Consider the following 20,647-nt stretch of genomic DNA (forward strand, 5'->3'; position numbering starts at 1 on the left):
ATTCTTTTATAGACTATTAGTTACAAAGTCTACCTTATTCTTTGTGCTTATAATAACACTTTTGGGTTCTTTTTCACTTGTAGGACATGGGTTGTTGAGCAACACCAAGGTGATCATAAGATTGATTTTCCTTACACTACAATCATTCATAGTGCAAATATCAAAGGTTCTACTTGAATAACCTATGAGTGATTTGCACAATTTACTTGGATACATAATAAAAGCCTATTACGCTCGAGTTCTTTGGTTTAACTCTCACTATATGCACATTGTATTGACATGCATATACTCTTTCTTGAATTGTCTCTTTTATGGGCTATTTGAAGTGGTATTCAACACCATTCTTTTATGCACTATGAGAAGAATGGCCTTGGTTACTTAAAGGAGAAACAGTTTTTTGAACCATCCCAGAGAAAAATTGTAAGTAACAGCCTTTAATCTGGTAAATAAATGCAAAGAAGCTTATTTGTGTGAGTTTTCTCTTAAAATGAAAGTTAATTCAAATAAACTAGTTACATTTTTCATCAAGACAATTGTATGAGCTCCAAATTGGTGGCAATGACACGGCCACTTCAGAATTTATTTCTATAGAGTTTGTGTTCGATAAGAGTGAAGAACTCCAAAATATTGGCAATGACCCAGCAGCTTCACAGTTTATCTGTAAAGCTTGTGTTTGCAGAACCTTCTTTATTCTTGGTGCGCCTAATAATACTTCTCGGTTCTTTTCTAGATGTAGAACATTGGGTGTTGAACAACACCAAGGTCATCACAAGATTGATTTTGTTTTCAGTACCATCATTCATAGTGCAAATATCACTCATCATATTTGAAAAGGTTCTACATGATCAACTTATGAGTGATGTGCATAACCTACTTGGATACATAATAAAAGCCTACTAATGCTCGAGTTTTTCGAGTTGACCCTCACTATATGCACATTGTATTGACGTGCATATACCCTTTCAGGAACTGTCTCTTTCATGAGTTATTTGCATTAGTATTCAACACCCTACCTTTATAGACTATAAGTTACAGAGCCTACCTTATTTTTTGTGCTCATAATAATACTTCTGGGTTCTTTTCCAAATGAAGGACATGAGGTGTTGAGCAGCACGAAGGTCATCACAAGATTGATTTTGTTCAAACTATCATCTTTAATAGTGCAAATATCACTCATCATACTTGAAAATGTTCTACATGATAAACTTATGAGTGATGTAGACAATCTACTTGGATACATAATAAAAACCTACTACACTTGAGTTCTATGGGTTGACCCTCACTATGTGCGCATTGTATTGGCGTACATATACTCTTTCATTAACTGTATTGGCTATTTGTATTGGTATTCAACATCATTCTTTTATAGACTTGAAAATAACTGGCCTTGGTTTCTGAAAGTAGGAACAGTTTTTTGAATCATCCCCTTTAAGACTAATTCATCCTATTGTTTGTATCGGTTCAATTGAGCTCTAAAGCTTCCTTTTTTCCAGTGAATGACCGGTTCATGACTTTTTTCAATTGGTTCATCGAAATTGTATGGTTGAAAGTAGTTAAGACTGAGTTATGGATTTGGCAACCCGTTTGGCTAATAAGAATATAAGATGGTGTCTCCAAAAAAAAAGCTTAAAACAGGTTCCATGTTCCATCTAGATCATTTCATACGGTATAAAGCCATTTTAATAAATGGGCTTAGAGAGGGAGAGAGATAGAGAGTGTGTGTGTGTACGGACAAAAAAGTGATTCTTAGCTTTAACAATGGTACAACACCTTTCAATATCATTAAAATAACATCATGCAAGTTTAGTACTGAGGATATGACTAACATACTCTATTGGAGAAATTCAACATTAAAATGCAATAACTCACCGTCAGCAAGTAAGATGGACAACAAACGGCCCCATTATAAGGATGGGGTGAAAGGTGCGGATGGAGGCACGAGCCAGCTTGCAGGAAGAAACATAGTCATAGGGTCCAAAGCAGAGGTTCTACTCGTAGCAGAAGGGTCTTACAGCAGCCTTAGCCCAATAACCAGAGCCCAATAGTAAATGACCAAGCTACCCTTGGTGACCATAGTCAATTATATCACATTGAATCATCTACCCAAGGATAGTTAACTTACTAGAGAAATGAAATATTAGTGTGCAGTCATCAGGGTCAAAACCAACTAATTATAAGCTAGGTTTTCCTTTTACATGCATGTTTAGTTTCATATCTATTTTTGAAGACGGCCAGCAGTTCTAGTTATAAGACATATGAGAGTTGGTCATATGAAACTCATTAACTGATTGTCCAAACCTGGTAAAGCATGTCAATTTGAAACCTGTTACCTATAATGTAACAGGTTATGTATCGTATGAGAGTTGATCTATTTTGAAAATTTCAGTCGCGTATAACTTTAAAAAAAAATGCAATTTTCAAAATTTAGCCAAGGTGCAGTCCAGTTCAAATCTTTCACTAATTAATGTTTTTTAGAGAATAAAACATTAATTGGATATATATATATACACATATATATATAGATATATATATATAGAACCAAGCGAGGAGATTGTATTTAACAAAAGCGAGGTACAGGCAGCTGCCAAAAACATGACTCTAGAAAAGGAAACTACAAACTGTTGCTGGTTTCTAATTTGTGAGGAACAACTAATTTGGATCATAATCCGAGCTGGTTTTATCATCATTTCAAATTTAGCCAAGAAATTTAATCTCTTACCCTAGTGGCGGATGCTGATCTCCACAATCGCATTTATACGGTCTTCAATTAACAATCAGCAAACGGCAAGGTCAAGTTTGTCATTGACGTCGGTCGTCTGATATCCAGCCAAATAATTGACATCAAACAGCCCGTATATCGCCGACCTGTTGATCCGATAGTTCTAAGTGGGTCGAGTCATGCCAATGTAATCCAAATCATCTCAACATCTCAACATATATATATATATATATATATATATATATATATATATATATATATATATATATAGGGGTAGGTACTATACCATCATATGCCATATTTGATGGGCAATGTAACCCATTGATTTTAAATAAATTTAGTGGTGGAAATATGCCTTTAATGGAGGAAACGAATAAGTTTCCTTGATTGAAAGTTTTTTCCTTCTCCTTTGAAGGCTATTTAAATAAGTTTCCTATTATATATAATCTTATTTTTATGTGACTTTAAATTTAACCATATAAAATTATAAATGAATTTAATTTGTGTCTCCTACAATGCAGGAATTCGTAAGGGTGCAGAAATCAACAGCCTTAGGCTTGTTGAGTTTACACATGGAAAACAAGTTTTATGTGGACTACCATCACGTACATGTCACACAACACTAAGTAGAGTCCCACGAGATTTGAAGCACATTTACATAGTTCCATGATAAATTTATGTTCACTTTCACACTAGTTCTCTCGTTTCCATGAGTTGATCTTCGAGACTAGCAATAAATCCACTAGCTTTTAATCTCAGTGGATCAATTCATGTACACGATATTGCATGTAACTGGCTTTTTGCAACAAATTGCAAACTCATGGATCTTACAAGCTTGTATGTCCAGGAATAGGATTTTCTATGAATTTCAAGATTCCGCAAAGTTGCAAACATCAAGAATCTCAGGTTTGTTGAGTTTACACGGTGTAAGCAAGCTTTTATATATTTAAGGAATACTCTACTATGACTAATTAGACTCGTATATAGTAGTTTCAGATAAATTTTAGGGTTTTATAAAGTAGCCATTGTTTGTGCAAGTGATTGTTTATATCGAATATACATAAAGTGTGAGCTTGTGAGTCATTAATTTTTTTCTATTGTCAAACTATTGGCTATCATTCACATTTTTAGGAAAATAACTTTTATCCGGACGCCTTGTAAACTATAAATCAATGTGATCAGATGGCTCGTAATTAGTTCATATAATTTTCATCTTGCATAAATTCAATATCTGCCAATATGTGTGTGTGCAAATGACATACCAAACAGCGTGGTTGATGGTCTCGAGTGATATCTCAAGTTAAGAAAACAAAGAAACCGGTGCCGTCATACCAAATTATACAGGATATTACATTGAAAACAAGGAAATTTTCATCCTTTATGCTCCTTACTTTTCATCTATTTTACTTCCACACCAACAGGACCCCAGTGACAGAAAGGGGCAACACGTTGGTGCTCTCTCCAAATGAAGTCTCTTTTACCAATTTGCACTAGGTTTGTTCATCTTATTATATTTATATATAATATATACATAGATATATGATTTTTACCCGAAAAGTGAAACCAGTTTGTTCGTCATTCCAACCAAACAGCAATTTTACCGTTGGAAATCTTCAGAACAAAACCAGTTTCTATAGCTAATTGTCAATTTATGCTCACGTTCTAGTCTTCGATAGCTGTTAATGAGAAATTTATACTCAACTCTTATATGCCTACCATAATGTAAGCAGCTAATTGTACCTACTGAGGAGTCCGTGGTTGAGGAGTACCACTTAAAGAAACAAGCAAACGCCACTGGAGCTAAAACCCCATAGTGGCAAAGGGGTTATGAAGATCATATACTTGGATTGGACATATATATATATATATATATATATATATAAAAGCCTGGGCAATGGGTACTCGGCCAGATTAATGTTTCTTTATTACTTTTATTTAATAATATATATTATTAAAAATATATTTTATATTCAAAAAATTATTTTATATTTAAAAAATATTTTCCAATTTATTCAAACAGAGCCCAAGCTAGGGTTTAGAACATAAGGCCGATCCAAGCCCAACTTTTATCCGGGATCCGAGCCCAACTCTTATTAGGGCAGGCCGAACAGATGCCCAAACCTAATATATATATATATATATATATATATATATATATATATATATATATATATGTGTGTGTGTGTGTGTGAGCGCTTCATTGTACGTTAAATGATGGTTCTACATGTGACAAGAAATGTAAAGTTGAAAACTATTGCAAACGATTGTTAACTTAAAAGAGGAAAGCAACAGTAATGCCCAGTTTTCAGTGTCAAAACTAACCAATTAGAAGCTAGGCTTCCTTTTTGCAGGCATGTTTAGTGTCGTACCTATTTTTGAAGACGGTGAGCAGTTCTAGTTATAAAATGTTTGAGTGATCATATGAAACTCATTAACTTTTTATTCAAACCTGTAAAAGCGTGTTGGGGAGTAAATCTGTTGCTGGATCAATTACGATACTTTCAATATCTTATAACGTCAAGGCAAATTATGAGATTTTGAAATTTAGCCAAACATGCATTCCAGTTTATGTCTTTCACTAATTAATGATGTCTAGTATCTTTTTATCAACCATGATTTTACTAGTAAGATTTGGCAAAAATTTTTATTATATCCAACTTAATTCATGCAACTGGCCTGGAGAATTCCCATATTGCTTTATTATTGAAACAAAAAATCAGTTCTCATTCATCCATGCATAATTCCTCCTTTAAATCTTGATACTATAAACGTACAAAACACAAAGGCCTTGCTACCATTATAATGCTGCATGCCTAAGAGAGAACCAATAAGTAGATGAAGGAATAATCAAGCATCTACGTGGTTAAGTGCGCATGCATGTACATGTACATGTCCACGTAACGTTTACATCTAGCTGCTTAAAGCCATAAAAGTTTTTCTTTTTTTTTTCTTTTTTTTGAAGTTATATATGCTTATGCTATTAATTGATGCACATTTGCATGCAACTTAAATGATATATGCGATGCAACTAACAAAGCAAATCATACCTCAAAATCAAATATCTCCATGAACTAGAAAAAAATAGTGTTAAAGAGTCCTACATGCATGTTGAAGAACTCATATATTCAATAAGAATAATGACACATGCAAAGTAGCAGTGGCAGAGTTGGGATTTTTTGGTTGAGAGGGGCGCCAGTCACCCCCAAAGATATGGGCACCCCATATATAATCATAGCAGTGTAGTTTCTGAATTTTTAAAATGAAACTTTTGATGAACCGTGTGGGGAATAACCCGCACCAGCTCCCATGTTTCTCTGCCACTGTAATGCAGCATAATTCTTTCAAATAAAGAAAGAAACAATAGAAGCAAAAAGGCTCTCATACAAGTTTAAGAAGAGACATGAGAACCATGATAACCTAATTATCCTTGAGAAGATTTCCATAGTTAATCTTTGCCTGGAGGTTTATAGGCTGCAAATAGTACTTGGACACTGGAAACTACCACATGGGAACTCACCACCTCTATCATAGGCACGCTTAACATGGCATGCTATCCTGTGTAGTTCTTCATTAACATATAAAACAGGCACCTCGGTCGTTTAGCAGCAGAAACACTTGTTAATGTCCAATGATTCTACCCAAAAGATTAGGGCAGATTCATCATGGGATGCTAGTTCTAGTGTTCCATGAGTCTACTTAAATCTCTGGGGCAGAACATTGGGTACTCACATAATGTCCCTGCTGCCAAACGACCTCCAAGAAAACAAACAAGAAAAACCTTCACTGCATTGGGTGCTTAGGTAAGGATGCATAATTCTAACCCCAAACAATGAGAGGTTAACAGCTCGAATCAAGTAGTTTAAGAACATGTGTGCGGGTCCCACTAAGAGTTACAGATCAGGCATAACATGTGTCCTTTTACAGAAGATACTACCTAGGGTACTAAATCTCATCTGCTTCAATGATTCTGCGACTCGCCAGAAACCTGCTGCCAAACAGAGTTTAACAAACTCTACCTAACATATTTCTCTAAATAAGACTGCATCAAGACTAGCAAATAAATGCAAGAGATTATCCATAAAATATACTTGAACAAGATAGTTTAAAACAGGCACAATTTGAAGTCGCATAATTACCTCAACTTTCTCACTAAAAAAGGCCTACAACCCGACATAATTTTTTGCATCTAAAGTTAAAACACTTAGTGCTATATATACTAACATGCTAGGAACAACCACTAAGACAAACCATACATCCTAAGAGTCACCACAAACCAAACATCATCAAAGTCACTACAAGTCAAACATCCCAAGAGTCAATTCCAGATCTTTGTTTCAAACAAGATGTATATTTTTTTAGCTAGAACATATGGCATCGGAAAATCTTGCACTCCATGTCATTTGTTCATATCAAATGATCATCAGCCTCCTCACCATCTTCGCAAAATCCCTGCAAATGTTTTTGGTGTGCAATCAAAAGAAGATCAGTTCCAACCATAGTTGCCACAAAAAAAAGTGTTTTTTTTCGAAGAAATGCATACAAAATGCAATAACTAAGTCAGCCATTTAAAATTAAAAAAACGCTTTTCTTTTAAAAAAAGGCCAAAACAGTGTGCCTTTTCACGTTTTTTCCATTTTTTTTCATTTTAAGCATTTTTTTCATTTTTTTTAATGCCAAGCTGTTTATTTTCATATTCCCATTTCTATTTGTTGCTTGTTACTTATTTTTTTGATGTTTGTGTTATTACTTTCTCACTTATTTTTCCCTTTAATTTTTTAAAAGTGTACTGCATTTTCCCATTTTTTTCAAGCTCACCATATTATACCCAAGAGAAACCTCGCCGTCTAAAACAGAAAAACGTTTTTTGCGGCTATGGTTCCAACCAGCAACTTGACAGCAAGCCAGATACATGCAAAAAGTACTAGTCCTTCCACATGGGCTTAATTGGCACCTTGCCTGGTAAAAAAAGTCTACCACCAATGAAGGTAAACAAGTATTCAAGTTAATTTATTTGACCAAGTCATCAACTAAATATATGAGTCTTAATTGTGGTACATATTCATTATGGACAAAAGTTTGTATTTCCTTTCATAACATATATTATGAAATTATCATCCGTTGCTTTTTTTTGTCTTAGACATATCTATAAAATTTACTTAAGGAAAATATTGCAGATCTGAATAACGAATGACAATTGACAGGTAATTATCATTTGCTAGTTGGCTTACATCATTCACATAAACCTCACTCGAACGCCCGTATATCATGTTTTAGAAAGTAACATGAAAGCATTAACAATTTTAAAAATTTTTGTTAAATTCACTGCTCTTGAAGTTGGGTTTTCAGGTACGTAACATGTAGTAAAGCTTACTTAGAGCAAGATATTCAATAGTATCGGTTATTTTGAACTCTAGATATGTTAAAAGAATTATAAACCTTCGGCATACGAATCAGTAAGAATAGTTTCATGAAGCTCTTACCAAGTATACCTACTGAAGTTTACCCCTGAAGTCCTGTTTCTCGTAGAGGTATCTATGATCCGTATAAGTGGTTCTTTAAAAATCATCATATAGTATGTAAGTTTTATAAAGATGTAAAAATGAAATGAACTAGAGTCTGAGTGTCCCTTTTTAAGAAGTAAGTCCTAATAAACATATCCATGAACTTGTGCAAAAACACTAAACAATATCAAATTTCAGTAATTATAAGTAAGCATATGTACACAAGAAAAGAAAATACAACATCAAGAAGCATCATGTCTGGTATGTTTTTTTTTTTTTGTGTGTGTGTGTGTGTGTCTTAAGCTCTGTCCAATCACGGCCACTGACATTGTATGGATGTGATTAAGCACACTGCCCGATGCTGAGCGATATGCTATGCTATATATCAAGAGAGAGAGAGAGAGAGAGAGTACCTGAACGGCTGTTCGCCTGGCTGCCTCAAAGACCCAGTGCTTTCTCTATAGAACAAACGCTTGCACAACTGAGGTTCATCGATATCAAACATCAAGGACAATTTTTGATACAACTGCTCATACGAGCAAAACGTGGAGAGGTCTAAGGCCCGCCCAGGGCTATCGCCCTCCTCTTCCTTGTAGACCTTACACACTCTACAGCCATTAGTGCTTGAGAACTCGTCCTGCCCATCCTCTGTTCCTATATGATGAAGCTGATCCGCTTCCAGTGGCTGCTGGTCCGACCATCCATGGTTGCTCAACTCGGTACACTCTGCAACTTGCTTTGTGATGGCAGCCGGGACACCAGCATATGGCATTCGGTTAGTCTCGATGTTCTGCTCAGTCCATATGGTCTTCCCAAATAGCTGAAGGAAGCAGCCGCCAGAACCCTTAGGCAAGCTCCTTGATTGCCTCTCGCCCCTATGATCAATTTCCAGATTCTGCACAGGGCTACAGCTCTCTGGCGATGACCATTCGGACTGGGAGAACCTGCATGTGCTGGAGGACCGGTCTGCGGATCCATAATTCCAGTTTGGGAAAGTGCTGCTGCTCCTGCCAAAATGACTGTCGGAAAATGAACGGTGGTGGGTCTTGATCAGTGTCGAGAAGTCGTGTAAAGTGCTCGGAAAAACCGAGTCATGCCTGGCTCCCTGCATGCCTGAGGGGGGGAAGCTGTTGTAGTTTATCAATGGTGGGATCAAGCAGCTCATCGCCGGATCGAGAGCTGCCATTGGAGAATAGGAAGTGCTGACGCCATCTGTCTCTGCTGCTGCTGGGTCAGGGCTCTCTAGGAATCTTGATTTCTTCTTCTGGAAGGATAACTGAGGAAGGGCAATCTGTGGCATGGTGGACACCATCTCAACCTCCCATGGGCTGACCCTCTTGACGTTAGGCAAGCTCTCTGGTTCGTCCCAAGTCACCTGACACACCAAATGGAGACATATGAACACTAGTAACTTGTGCTTCAAAGATCGTAACACCATGGCATGTATAACATGGGGTATTCGTGTCCATGGAGATAGAGACGAAGAAAACTAAAATAAAATAAAACCCGTGTAAGCACAGTTGCAAACCCGAAGCAGTTATATATATATATCATGGTCCAGGACATGTTCGAGATAAATGACTCTTCTTCCATAATGGTAAAATTGGTATGAGCCAAAAAAAACATCCCTTGAGGGATCATGATGAAAAATTATCAAAATACTGTTGTTGTCTAAATGGAAGACTTTTCTTCCATGAGGACAAAATTTGTATGAGTCAAAAAAATATCCATACAAAATGACGACAATGTCCTCCAACTAAACTTTGAGAGCACGGTGTTAAGGTCAAAACATGAAAACCAACCTTTGAAGATCGACCGCTAGGAAACCAACGCAAACTGCATAGTGCATTTGAGATTCATTTTACAATCAAAACCACTAATATGCATTAACTGAAAAAAATACCTGCTTTTCTAATTGCATAAAATCAATTAAAACAACTCTTTTTAAATTGCATAATTTTAACTTTTCCCAAAACAATTGATTATTACAATGACTTTTGTCTGATATGGGCCTTATTTTGATGCCCAAATAAAAACTGGGCTGCATAAGTTCCGACCTAACTTGACCTAGAATCAACCCATTCATAGACTAATAGTTCCAAGAAAATGTTATATTAGAAAATTCAAGTAAACATCGAAGTAAAACAACCAGAAAGACAAGTAATAACCAAACTAAGTTATCCGTGCACCACTTCTTTTGAAATAGAAATCTTAGAAAAATTAGACATATCCCTTTTTTAAAAAAATTACAAAAACTTGTCCTAGGAATAGGCATATAACAAGAATATCTAATTGTCCGAGCGGCATTTGATAACATGAACATTGCATTAATACTTCATGGATCTGTTCCCCTAATGCAGTGTTCCAATTACTAGCTTCCCCCTACTGGTCACATTTAGCTGCCCGAAAACTCACTTTTCCATTAAAGCTTATATTTTGAAGCAGAAAAAAAATCACAACAAAAAAAGGCTAAAACATTTTACGCTGCTATCCATTATTTTATAATAATCATGTCCAATAAATATCTTGGCATGCCTTTAATGAATTAACCAACAAATATTGTTTGTTTCACTTTTTCATGCTTTATTTTTTGAGAGAAAAAAAATCAGGAAAGAATCAAGATCATTAAATGCTTACATTACATCCTACAAGTCAAGATATCTATAATAATAATTAACTATCGTTATTCAGGACTCGAAACATTTTTTTCGTAATCAAGAAAAAATTGTCTCACTTCTTCCCAAGCCCAACAGAGTGACTCTGCCTGCTTTGGATTTTTCTTCATGAACAATTGAAAAATCTTTTGTTATAACTTATAACAATTTATTTTAATTTTAAAATGACATTAGACCAAGTAAATACTTCCCATGAAAAGCTAATGACTTCGATTTCAATACCAATTTTAATCTCATATGATCTAATGATCAAAAACTTATTCCCCCAGAATCTTGCTATAATTCATTACATTAATCAAATATTTTTTGTTCTTCAAGATGGTATTTTTGTCTCATGAGGAAAACAACAAATCAAACATAGGAAATAAATATAGAATGAAACAAAATATGAAAAGGAAAAGGAACAGGAAAGATGAAGAGAAATTTGGGGGATCCACCTGCAGAATCTTCCAAGGGGAGTTAGGCCAGGCAACAGGATCGGCGACGCTAACGGCTGCTATGGTGCCGGTGCACCAGCTCGTCTTCGAAGAGTCCTCTGTCTCCAGCGGAATCCGTACCTTCATCCCTGCTGCCCAGCTTAGCTTCATCGCCTCCTCCACCAACTCTGCTCCCACGCAAAATTCCGGTGCTCCGGCCTTTGGATAGTACACAACTTCGAAGGAACGGTTGTCTGTTGCACGCGCTGCTGCCTCCTCCACCGCTGTGGCAGTGACCCTCCCCTTTCGGCGCCAGAACCCCTGCGGTAATGTCGATGATGACGACTCTGCCTCTTCTAACATCCTCTGGCAGTCCTTAAACTGGGCGTTCCACTTCAGAGTCACCTCACCGCAGCTTGAGCCCCACGTCGTTCGTCGAACGCCAACGAAGATCGCACCAGAGGCAGCCCTGATAAAGACGATCGAGTCTCCAGCAACGAGCTTCTTGCTATTGACGAACTTGCTCCACCCCGTGGTGAGGAGATGGCGCCGTGGTGTTCCGCGGTAAATGTGGCGAAAGGCCCAAGTGGTGCCGTGCACATCTCGAACATTGATTGTTTGAACTGGCGGATCAGCGTCAAAGTTGAGCGGTGGGAAGATCGAGTCAGCACAAGCTCGTGGCACAGAGAAGCCACCACCGTTGTTCGCATCACTCTGGGTCAGAACCTTGGAGTAGGACACCACAGCAAGGCCGCAATCTGCCGCGTCGACTTCTGAACCGCTAGAGAAGCCAAGTGACGATGAAATGGGAGTCATGCTGAAGATGGCGAAGACCTCATCGGTTTCCCGGTTTGCACAGAAGCAAACGGAGTCGAGACGGCAAGGAACAACGGGAGGGCAGCCGGTGATGGATGGAGGGGAGGAGGCATGCTCGGCATGGCCCTGCGGGAAATAGTAAACCTTGGACTTCACTAGTGGAATCCTAACTGTCAATCCTCCACAAGCCCTCCAAATCTCATAATTCACACCATCTGTTGCGTCTTCCATCTCACTTTATCACGCCCGAGTCTGAATCTTGCTTTCATATATAAGGAAGGATTTACCCGAGCAACCTTCCATTTCGTCTTATTTGCAGAAGACCTACATTCTGAAAAATTACAAAGACAAGTTCAGTTTAAAAAAGACCATGGCTACCTGAGCCCAGTAAGCACAGAACACTGTTTGTCATGGTAAATGACCAAGCTACCTCTTGATGACCATAGTCAATTATATTACATTGAATCATCTACCCAAGGATTGTTAACTTAGTAGAGAAAAGCAATAGTAATAAGCAGTCATTAGAAACTAGGTTTTCCTTTTACACGCATGTTTAGTTTCATATCTATTTTTGAAGACGGTCAGCAATTCTAGTTATAAGACGTATAAGAGCTGATCATATGAAACTCATTAAACTGATTATCCAAAGCTGGTAAAAGAGTGTTACGGATTTTTTTGAAACCTGTTACTAGATCAATTATGAAACTTTCAATTGCATATAACGTTAGAAAAAATATACAATTTTTGAAACTCAGGCAAGGTGCAGTCCAGTTCAAATCTTTCACTAATTAATGTTTTCTAGTATTTTCTATCAACCATGATTTTACTAGTAGGACTGGGTTCAAAATTCTTTATCATATCCAACTTAAGTCATGCAATCGGCCTAGAGATTTATCATATTGCTTTATTATTGAAACAAAAAATCAGTTCTGATTCATCCATACATAACTTCTCCTTTAAATCTTGCTACCATATATGTAGAAAATAACAAAGGCCTTCTACCATTATAATGCTGCATAACTAAGAGAGAGAATGAACAAGTAGATGAATGGCATAATTGAACATCTATGTTATCACAGTTGCATGCATATGCATGTGCGAGCAAGGTCTGCACTTAGTTGCTTAGAACCATAAAAGTCTTTTTTCAAGTAAATCTATGCTCATGCTAATAATTGATGCAAAAGTAGTCATGCATGCAGGAGAAATGATACATGTGATGCGACTAAGAAACCAGAAACCAAATCATATCTCAAATAATAAAAACCAAGTAACCCCATAAACTAGGAAAATTAGTGTTAAAGAATTCTACATGCATGTTAAAGATCTCTTTTATTCAGTAAGAATAATGACACATGCAACTAATATTGCATAGTTCTTTCAAACAACGAATGAAACTTTAGAAGCAAAAAGGCTCTTACTCATGTTTAAGAAAAGACATAAGAACTATGATAAACAAATTCTCCATGAGAAAATTTTCAGTAGTTAAGCTTTGCCTGGAAGCTTGGATTCAATAGTACTTGGATCTAGAAATTATTGCATGGGAAACTCATCACCCCAATCATAGGCACGCCTAAGATGTCATGCTATCTTGTGTAATTCTTCACTAACATATAAAATGGGCACCTCAAAAGGGTTGTTCAGCTGTAGGCACACTATGTTAATGTCCCGCTGATGGGGCAGATTCATAGCATACTAGTTCAAGTATTCCTGGCAGATTCATCAAACATTCGCATAATGTCGTTGCTATCAAATGACCTCCAAGGGAACAAGCAAGAAAGACTTCCCTACATTGAGTAATTAAGTAAAGATGCAATTTAGGGCTGCACAGGAGCTGAGTCAAGCTCGAGCTGCGCCCGGGATCATCTCAAACTCGAGTCGAGCTCAACTCGACTACACAACATCAAGCTCGAGCTCGATCTTGTGTAGTCGAATTGAGCTCGAGCTTGCTATGTGGAGCTCAACAAGAGCTCGAGCTCGACTCATTTAACTTGTGTAAGTCATTTAGTCATGTCGTTTAACTTAACTCATTTAACTCAACTCGTTTAACTTGTCAACTCGTTTAACTGGCTTCAAAATATATTTGTAGACAGTATTCAGCAATCAGTCGTCCTACTCCAATCTTCAAAAGATTAAACAATTTCTATCTAAATATATGACTATTAAGTGTTTCATAGAAATAAGTCAATCAACCGAGTCCTTAATAGTTGTATATAAAAATTTGGTAAGAGAAAGAAAAAAGAACAGTCCTTTCATATTGATAGATAAGAAGATGATGCCTGCCAATACATTCTTATGAAACAGAAGCAGTTGGACATGATAAACTCCTGTGAATCTCCTTTTGACAGTAGAACCTAACACAATTGACAATCAGCACAAAAATTAAAATGTTAGCATAAAGAAAAAAAAAGCCATGATTCAATGTGCTTTCACAAATTTGCAAATGAAGACATGTTCTAATCTAATAATATTGCCAATCAGGTTTAAAACAAAGTTCAAGGAAGTAGAAGAAGACCAATTCTAATACCATATGTAACCAAACTAATTAGCAATAAAACTACACTGCTTATACTAACAAGCATAATACAACAAGTTTCAACCACACAAAAGTCCAAATCATCCTTTTTGGTGTATCAGATGATTCATCCCTGACAAGAGCAGATAAACCACCAAGAAGCAAAAACCAGAGTTGAATACCACCATCATTGCAACTATAAAATATCATGATGAAAAACATTCAAACATGCACTTGAATAACAAAATAAAAAGATCATGCACTTGATATGAAAAAAAAAAAAACAGAACACAGATAACTGCAAGCTGAGCAAGGTCTTTCGATACCTCATCCACTAATGAAGCATATTCACGTGTGGCAGCTGGGGGAAAATGCATCCAAATCTGAAATCTCCCATGGCAATAATGATTTCCATTAGTATAACTTCCGCATCTCAGAAGCTAGGTCTACCCATCTGAACCATAAAAGATAAACACACTGAATGCGGGCGACCACAGAAACACACTATCAGAATCAAATTTCTAACATAACAATACAACAGAAGACACCCAAGATACAAATAGTAACGTCTCTGTCACACTTCAATCCCATAAAATATTTCATGCATAACTCATACATATATGATGATAGGAAGGCGGTTCCACTGTTTTACGTGAATGCACAAATAGCAAAAACATGCAGGATTAAACTCTTTAGCGGGACAAACTTTTCATTCTATAAAAGAATCTGATCTTGTCCATGTCCCTACACTCCGGGACCAGGAGCATCCGATTATCCCATTTAAGAAGATTTGTCGTCATTCTATAGAACAGTAGAACACCCACCATGCATTGCACGTTGCCTCCAGCTTCCCCACATGATATCCGCCCAATTCTTGGCATAATCGACTTTAAGAACAGTTATAGGGGCGAGCTAGTAGGCGAGCAAAGAACTGTTACCTTGAAGAGGAAACCTCCGACTTGCTAGACAGAATCCTTACAGGCAATGCTCCGGGTGGTCGGCCCAAACTGGAGGGACCAAACGGAAGAACTGGGCGCAGACTGCAGGAACCAGGCAGAAGAGCTGGAGAATGCGCCACCCCTTTCCGGCCGAGGGCACTGTGTGAGAGAGAGAGAGTCAGAGATAGGAGAATGCGATGGTCGATGGGTGAGACGAAGAGAGAGGCGAATGCGATGGCCGATGGGTGAGACGAGAGTCTGAGAGAGACAGAGAGAGCGTGAGAGAGAGACGGGAAATGTTACATACCTGATACCAGCGGCCGTCCCGCGGAGCCCTGAAAGCACAGCTGCGGGAGACAGATGACGGGATGCTGGTGGACCGGTGGCCGGATGGTGGTGCTGCCCTGTTGGTGTTCAGCGGCAAGGGTGGTCGACGGAAAAGAGAGAGAGAGAGATCGGTCCAAGAATCGAACGGAAGGGTTAAAGAAACGAATGGAACGGCTGCAAAATAACAGTGCAAAAATTTTTACCCTACACCGGTGAACCGGTTTGGGTAACTTCGTGAACCGCTTTCTTAAAATAAACCGGTTTTCAATAGCGAACCGAGTCTGATTTAAACCAGTTCAGTTTTCGAAACTATAACTCCACTTATTTTTTATCGTTTCAAGTATTTGTGTCAGTTCAAGCTCAGCTCGATTATGACGGGTCGAGCTCGAGTCAAGGTTTTTGACTTCGAGTTAAGCTCGAGTTGACTTGACTCGTTATCAAGTTTTTTTGAGTTAAACCCGAGTTGACTTGACTCGTTATTGTATATGATTATGAGTGTTCTTACAGCCTCATTTTATTTCTTCCTTAGTGTTATAAGTTAACTTGATCCCACATGTCCAAAAAAGTACTTAATCTTCCTATGTTAGTGTCTGCATTTATCATCGCGTTTATTCTTGTAGATCGGTTCGGCATGGTTAGATGAATTGCTTAAAACTCTTACTATTTAATGTTATCATACTCATCAATGCCGTTCTCTAAAAATGAAAGACCTTTTTTGTATCTGTTGTAAAGAAATTAAGGAACTGCCAATGTGACAGTTCCAACATTTTTAAACAATCACATCAAATATGTCAAGGATTAATTAGTGGCTTGTATCATGATTAAAAGTATTGGGGAAATATTACGCAACATATTAGGTGAAATAAGGAACATAACACTGGTAGGCGGTCAGTTTTTGTTTCGAACTCTCATATGTGTTGCAAAAAGAAAAGGACCTGAAGCACGACAAAGCAGCCCTGAACCCTATAGAGATAAAGAGAAGAGGGGGATGGCTTAGATCTTAGGGAGTCCAATGTGTACTGCATTATCATGTTAATAATTATCTTTTAATGGCATAAAATTGACTAAAATAACTGATTATTTAATTAAGGCATGAATTGTTTGTTACAATAAGCCCTGTCCGCTATGAGCCTCATTTACAAACTAGGATTTCCAAAAAAATGTTATATCAGAAATTAAAGCACATATTGAAGTAAAACAACCAGAAAGGCAAATAATGACCAAACCAACTTATCCGTTGACCACTTTTTTTTTTAAAAAAAAAGGAAGAAACCTTAGAAAAATTAGACATCGTTTTTTTTGGCAAATTTACAAAAAGTAAAGTTGTCTGATGAATAGGCGTATAACAAGAATATCTAAGTGTTGGAGGGGCATTTGCCCCCTAATGCCGTGTTCCTATTAGTAGGCTCCTCGTGTTCAAGAACTCACTTTTTCAATCAAGCTTTCACTATCTTCAAAAAAGAGACGGCAACAAAGTATTATTTTATAATAATCGTGTCCAATAAATATTCTGGCATGCCTTTAATTAAATAACCAACAAATACTTTTTTTTTCATTTTTTTATAAAAAAAATTGATGATAGAACCAAGTTCATTAAATGCTCACATTACTTCCTATAAGCCAGGATGATATAAAAAATGGTATATAATTTACGTGTCGCTATTCAAGACTCAAAATATTTGTTCGTAATATTAAAATAGACAAGAAAAAACTGTCTCGTTTCTTCCCAAGCCCAAGAGAGTAACTCTACATTAAAAATTGTTTTTTTCTAACAACCTATTTTATTTTAAATTAAATTAGAACAAGTAAACACTTATCATGGAAAGCTAACCGCTTGGATTTCAATACCGATTTTGTAGGAAGAAAAATAGGAACCCGCCTTTAGTGGAAAACAATAATTTGTTAGATAATAAAAAAATAGTAATTTGTAAGAGACGATGCATGCTAACTATCGGCTATCTTTAAAAATTCTACGTAGAAAAATTTAAGCCAAAAGTCGAGATTTAAAAAAAAATTGTAGCAAATATTTAAGACTGTGGTAAAAAAGGGATTATGGTAGGTAAAATAAGATTGTGGTTTTACCAAGCAAAACAGAGGGGAACATATACACCATCTCAGTTCATTGGTTGGAGGAGTTGAAATCTTCCAACCATCTAAATGTAAATTTTAGAAAATTTTACTTGTTTTATATAAAAATTTAAAAAAAATGATATTTTGCCTCGGTCAAACTTTAAAAACTTTATTTTGGCGCTCGTTATGAAAAATTTCTGGCTTTGCCACAGATGTTAGAGGATTCCCTCATCCGATGATCCTTTTAAGTGACTTGATTTGTGTTGGGCATGGTATCAATTTCCATAGGCTTCCCTTTGCGAGTGCTTTGTTCAACATTTCGCTTCGAGAGGTCCGCATTTGAAGACTTTCGCTCATGCACAGATAAGGGCAATTTGGTAATTTCATGTGCTTAACTAGAGTTGTTTAATGTGGTTTTGAAAGCATGTTGTGTTAAGGCAAAGCCATTTCTTTGAAAAAAATTTTGTGGGCCGAGTGTCTTTTTTGTAATCTCTTTGAGATATTTACCGTTTCTTTGTTCTTAGGTCAAAAGCTTCGCATGTCTTTTTGCAGAGAAGATATGGTAGTTGTTTACCACAAATGAGGCATAAATATTCTTTTGTCATTATAAAACAAAAAATTTCTGGATATTTCAACGTCATTTTGGCAAACATTATGTGTGATTTCCACTTGTTTTGCTCACAACCTATATAAACTTCGAAAATGTAGAACAACAATTTATGCCTAAAATCTATCACAATTACTTGTGGAAAAGCAACTAAAGGGAAAAAAAGTCACAAGCAAAGAGAAGGAAAACAAAAAATATACATGCGGATAATGAAAAAGAGAATCGAAAATTCATCATCGAAGTGGGTTTGATTCTCCTTAAGCCGTGTTTTGTAGTAGGAATGTGTAACGAGTGATTCAAGCTTGAGCTCAGCTAATTCAAGCTCGGCTCGAAGCACGTATTGCTTGACTCGAGCTTGACTAGTGTGTTTAAGCTAGTGTCACTTGATTCATATATAAAATGAAGATTAAAAACATGTGTTAAAATTCATCAAAAAATAACTATATCCCTCAAAATTAACAAATAGGGAAAAGACATGCCGAGTCGAGCTTTTGTAACTCGAACTTAACTTGTTTATAACTCGGGTTTAGTTCAAGTTGGAGTTCGACAGGTTTGTTAAACGAGTCAAGTTTACACAGGTGAGTTCGGGTAAAACCGAAGTTGGCTAGACTTGTTGTGTCCCCCTATTTGGTAACAAGAATACTGTTTTCTAAACACTACATTCCAAAAGAACCCGACATTCCTTCTATCAAAAGCTCTATTGGTCATCTTGATTTGTGTTGATCTTATAGACACTCTAGCATATAAGCATAGGCATTGGGCTGGCCTTGCCAAGCCAGGCCAGATAAGGAGTCAGGTCGAGCCGGCCCGACACCCGAAACTTAGGTTCTGGAAGGGCTAGAAAGCGTGCCGTGTTAACTGTTAAGGCAAGACCATTTTTTTTGGAAATTATTCTTGTAAACCGAGTGCCTTTTTGTAATTGATTGAGATATTTACCATTTTTTTGTGAATATATTAAAATCTTCACGTGTTTTTAACTTGAAAGATTTGAACCCTAGATTCCTTGGTGCTCAACATAGCACATTTGTTCCAATGAGCTAGTATTTGCACTTGCACCGTTGATCTTGTCTAATGAATCTTCCCGCACCTTAATTTGCATTCTCGCCCTCGGTCCGTCAATTGGCCTTTGGGAGTCGTTTAAATAAAAGATCTCACTCGGGCTGCACAACCAGAGCCAACTCGTGTTTGACTCGTTTATAAACGAACCTAGTTCATGCTTACATTACAAACATATTTGAAATGATAAATGAGTCGAGTTCGAGTATCAGGAATTCGACTCTCAACTCGCAAACCGATACTCTATATAATATTGCTAAAACCGATTCAATGGTTTTAACTTTTAAGATAAAAACAAATTTTCACATGTTACAGGAGTTCAATGAGTTACATGAGGTAACATTTACACAAGTTAAACAGATTAATAATTACACAAGTTAAGTTAAAGCTCAAACGAGTTAAATGTGTTAAAGGGTTGAGTTCAATATCGATCTTGTGTAGTGAGTCGAGCTCGAGCTTGCTATAAGGAGCTCAACTCAAACTCAAGGTGAGCTCGAGCTCAACGTGGCTCATGTGCAGCCTTAGATCTGACGTCCAAGATTTCAGATCATTTTAAGCTCATGGATTTGATGAATGGAAATGGCAAGTTCTAAGTGGACTGACTGAGTGAAGCGTGCAGACCCCATTTCCACATTTTGTATCTTGATTTTCTTATCATGCCGAAGCGAACTAAGATGGCGCCACATGAAGACTCTGTGCAACTTTTGTAGGAAGGAAAATGTGAATTTGCCTATAGTGGAGAAAAAAGAATGTTGGACAATTAAATAAAAAGTAGTTTATAAGAAACTTTCCTTCATTTCTCCTCCATCCAAAAAATAAAAAATCTTCAACCAGAAAATTAACCGACCGGGAACTGAAGAATTTTCCGGGATAAGATCTCCATCATTCAAACATGGGACAATTTAACTTTTACGTAGACGACCTTTTTGTGTGGAAAAATTGATCGAGAGAACAAATGGGACTCATAAAGTCATAAGAGTAACTTTTTTCTTTTGCTTTTGACAAATTAT

General features: G+C 36.9%; 1 protein-coding gene across 6 annotated transcripts; it reads right to left on the reverse strand.

Annotated features, from left to right (window-relative positions):
• Positions 1–6,777: 6,777 nt before the first annotated feature.
• Positions 6,778–16,036, reverse strand: LOC116266910 (auxin response factor 10-like). Of its 6 annotated transcripts, XM_031648401.2 has the most exons (7): positions 15,885–16,036; positions 15,578–15,736; positions 14,966–15,093; positions 14,414–14,478; positions 11,333–12,458; positions 8,634–9,595; positions 6,778–7,168 (listed from the first exon to the last, which is right to left on the reverse strand). In XM_031648401.2, exons 5-7 carry the CDS (start codon positions 12,356–12,358, stop codon positions 7,129–7,131), a joined length of 2,028 nt encoding a protein of 675 aa, XP_031504261.1. In that variant the 5' UTR covers positions 12,359–12,458; positions 14,414–14,478; positions 14,966–15,093; positions 15,578–15,736; positions 15,885–16,036; the 3' UTR covers positions 6,778–7,128. The 6 variants fall into 6 exon arrangements, with proteins under 6 accessions (XP_031504261.1, XP_031504298.1, XP_031504280.1 ...); XM_031648438.2 differs by lacking the exon at positions 14,966–15,093; XM_031648420.2 differs by having other exon boundaries at positions 11,333–14,478; positions 14,966–15,022.
• Positions 16,037–20,647: the final 4,611 nt, after the last annotated feature.

This window comes from Nymphaea colorata, chromosome 1 (assembly GCF_008831285.2).
Source record: "Nymphaea colorata isolate Beijing-Zhang1983 chromosome 1, ASM883128v2, whole genome shotgun sequence".
Lineage (NCBI taxonomy): Eukaryota > Viridiplantae > Streptophyta > Magnoliopsida > Nymphaeales > Nymphaeaceae > Nymphaea > Nymphaea colorata.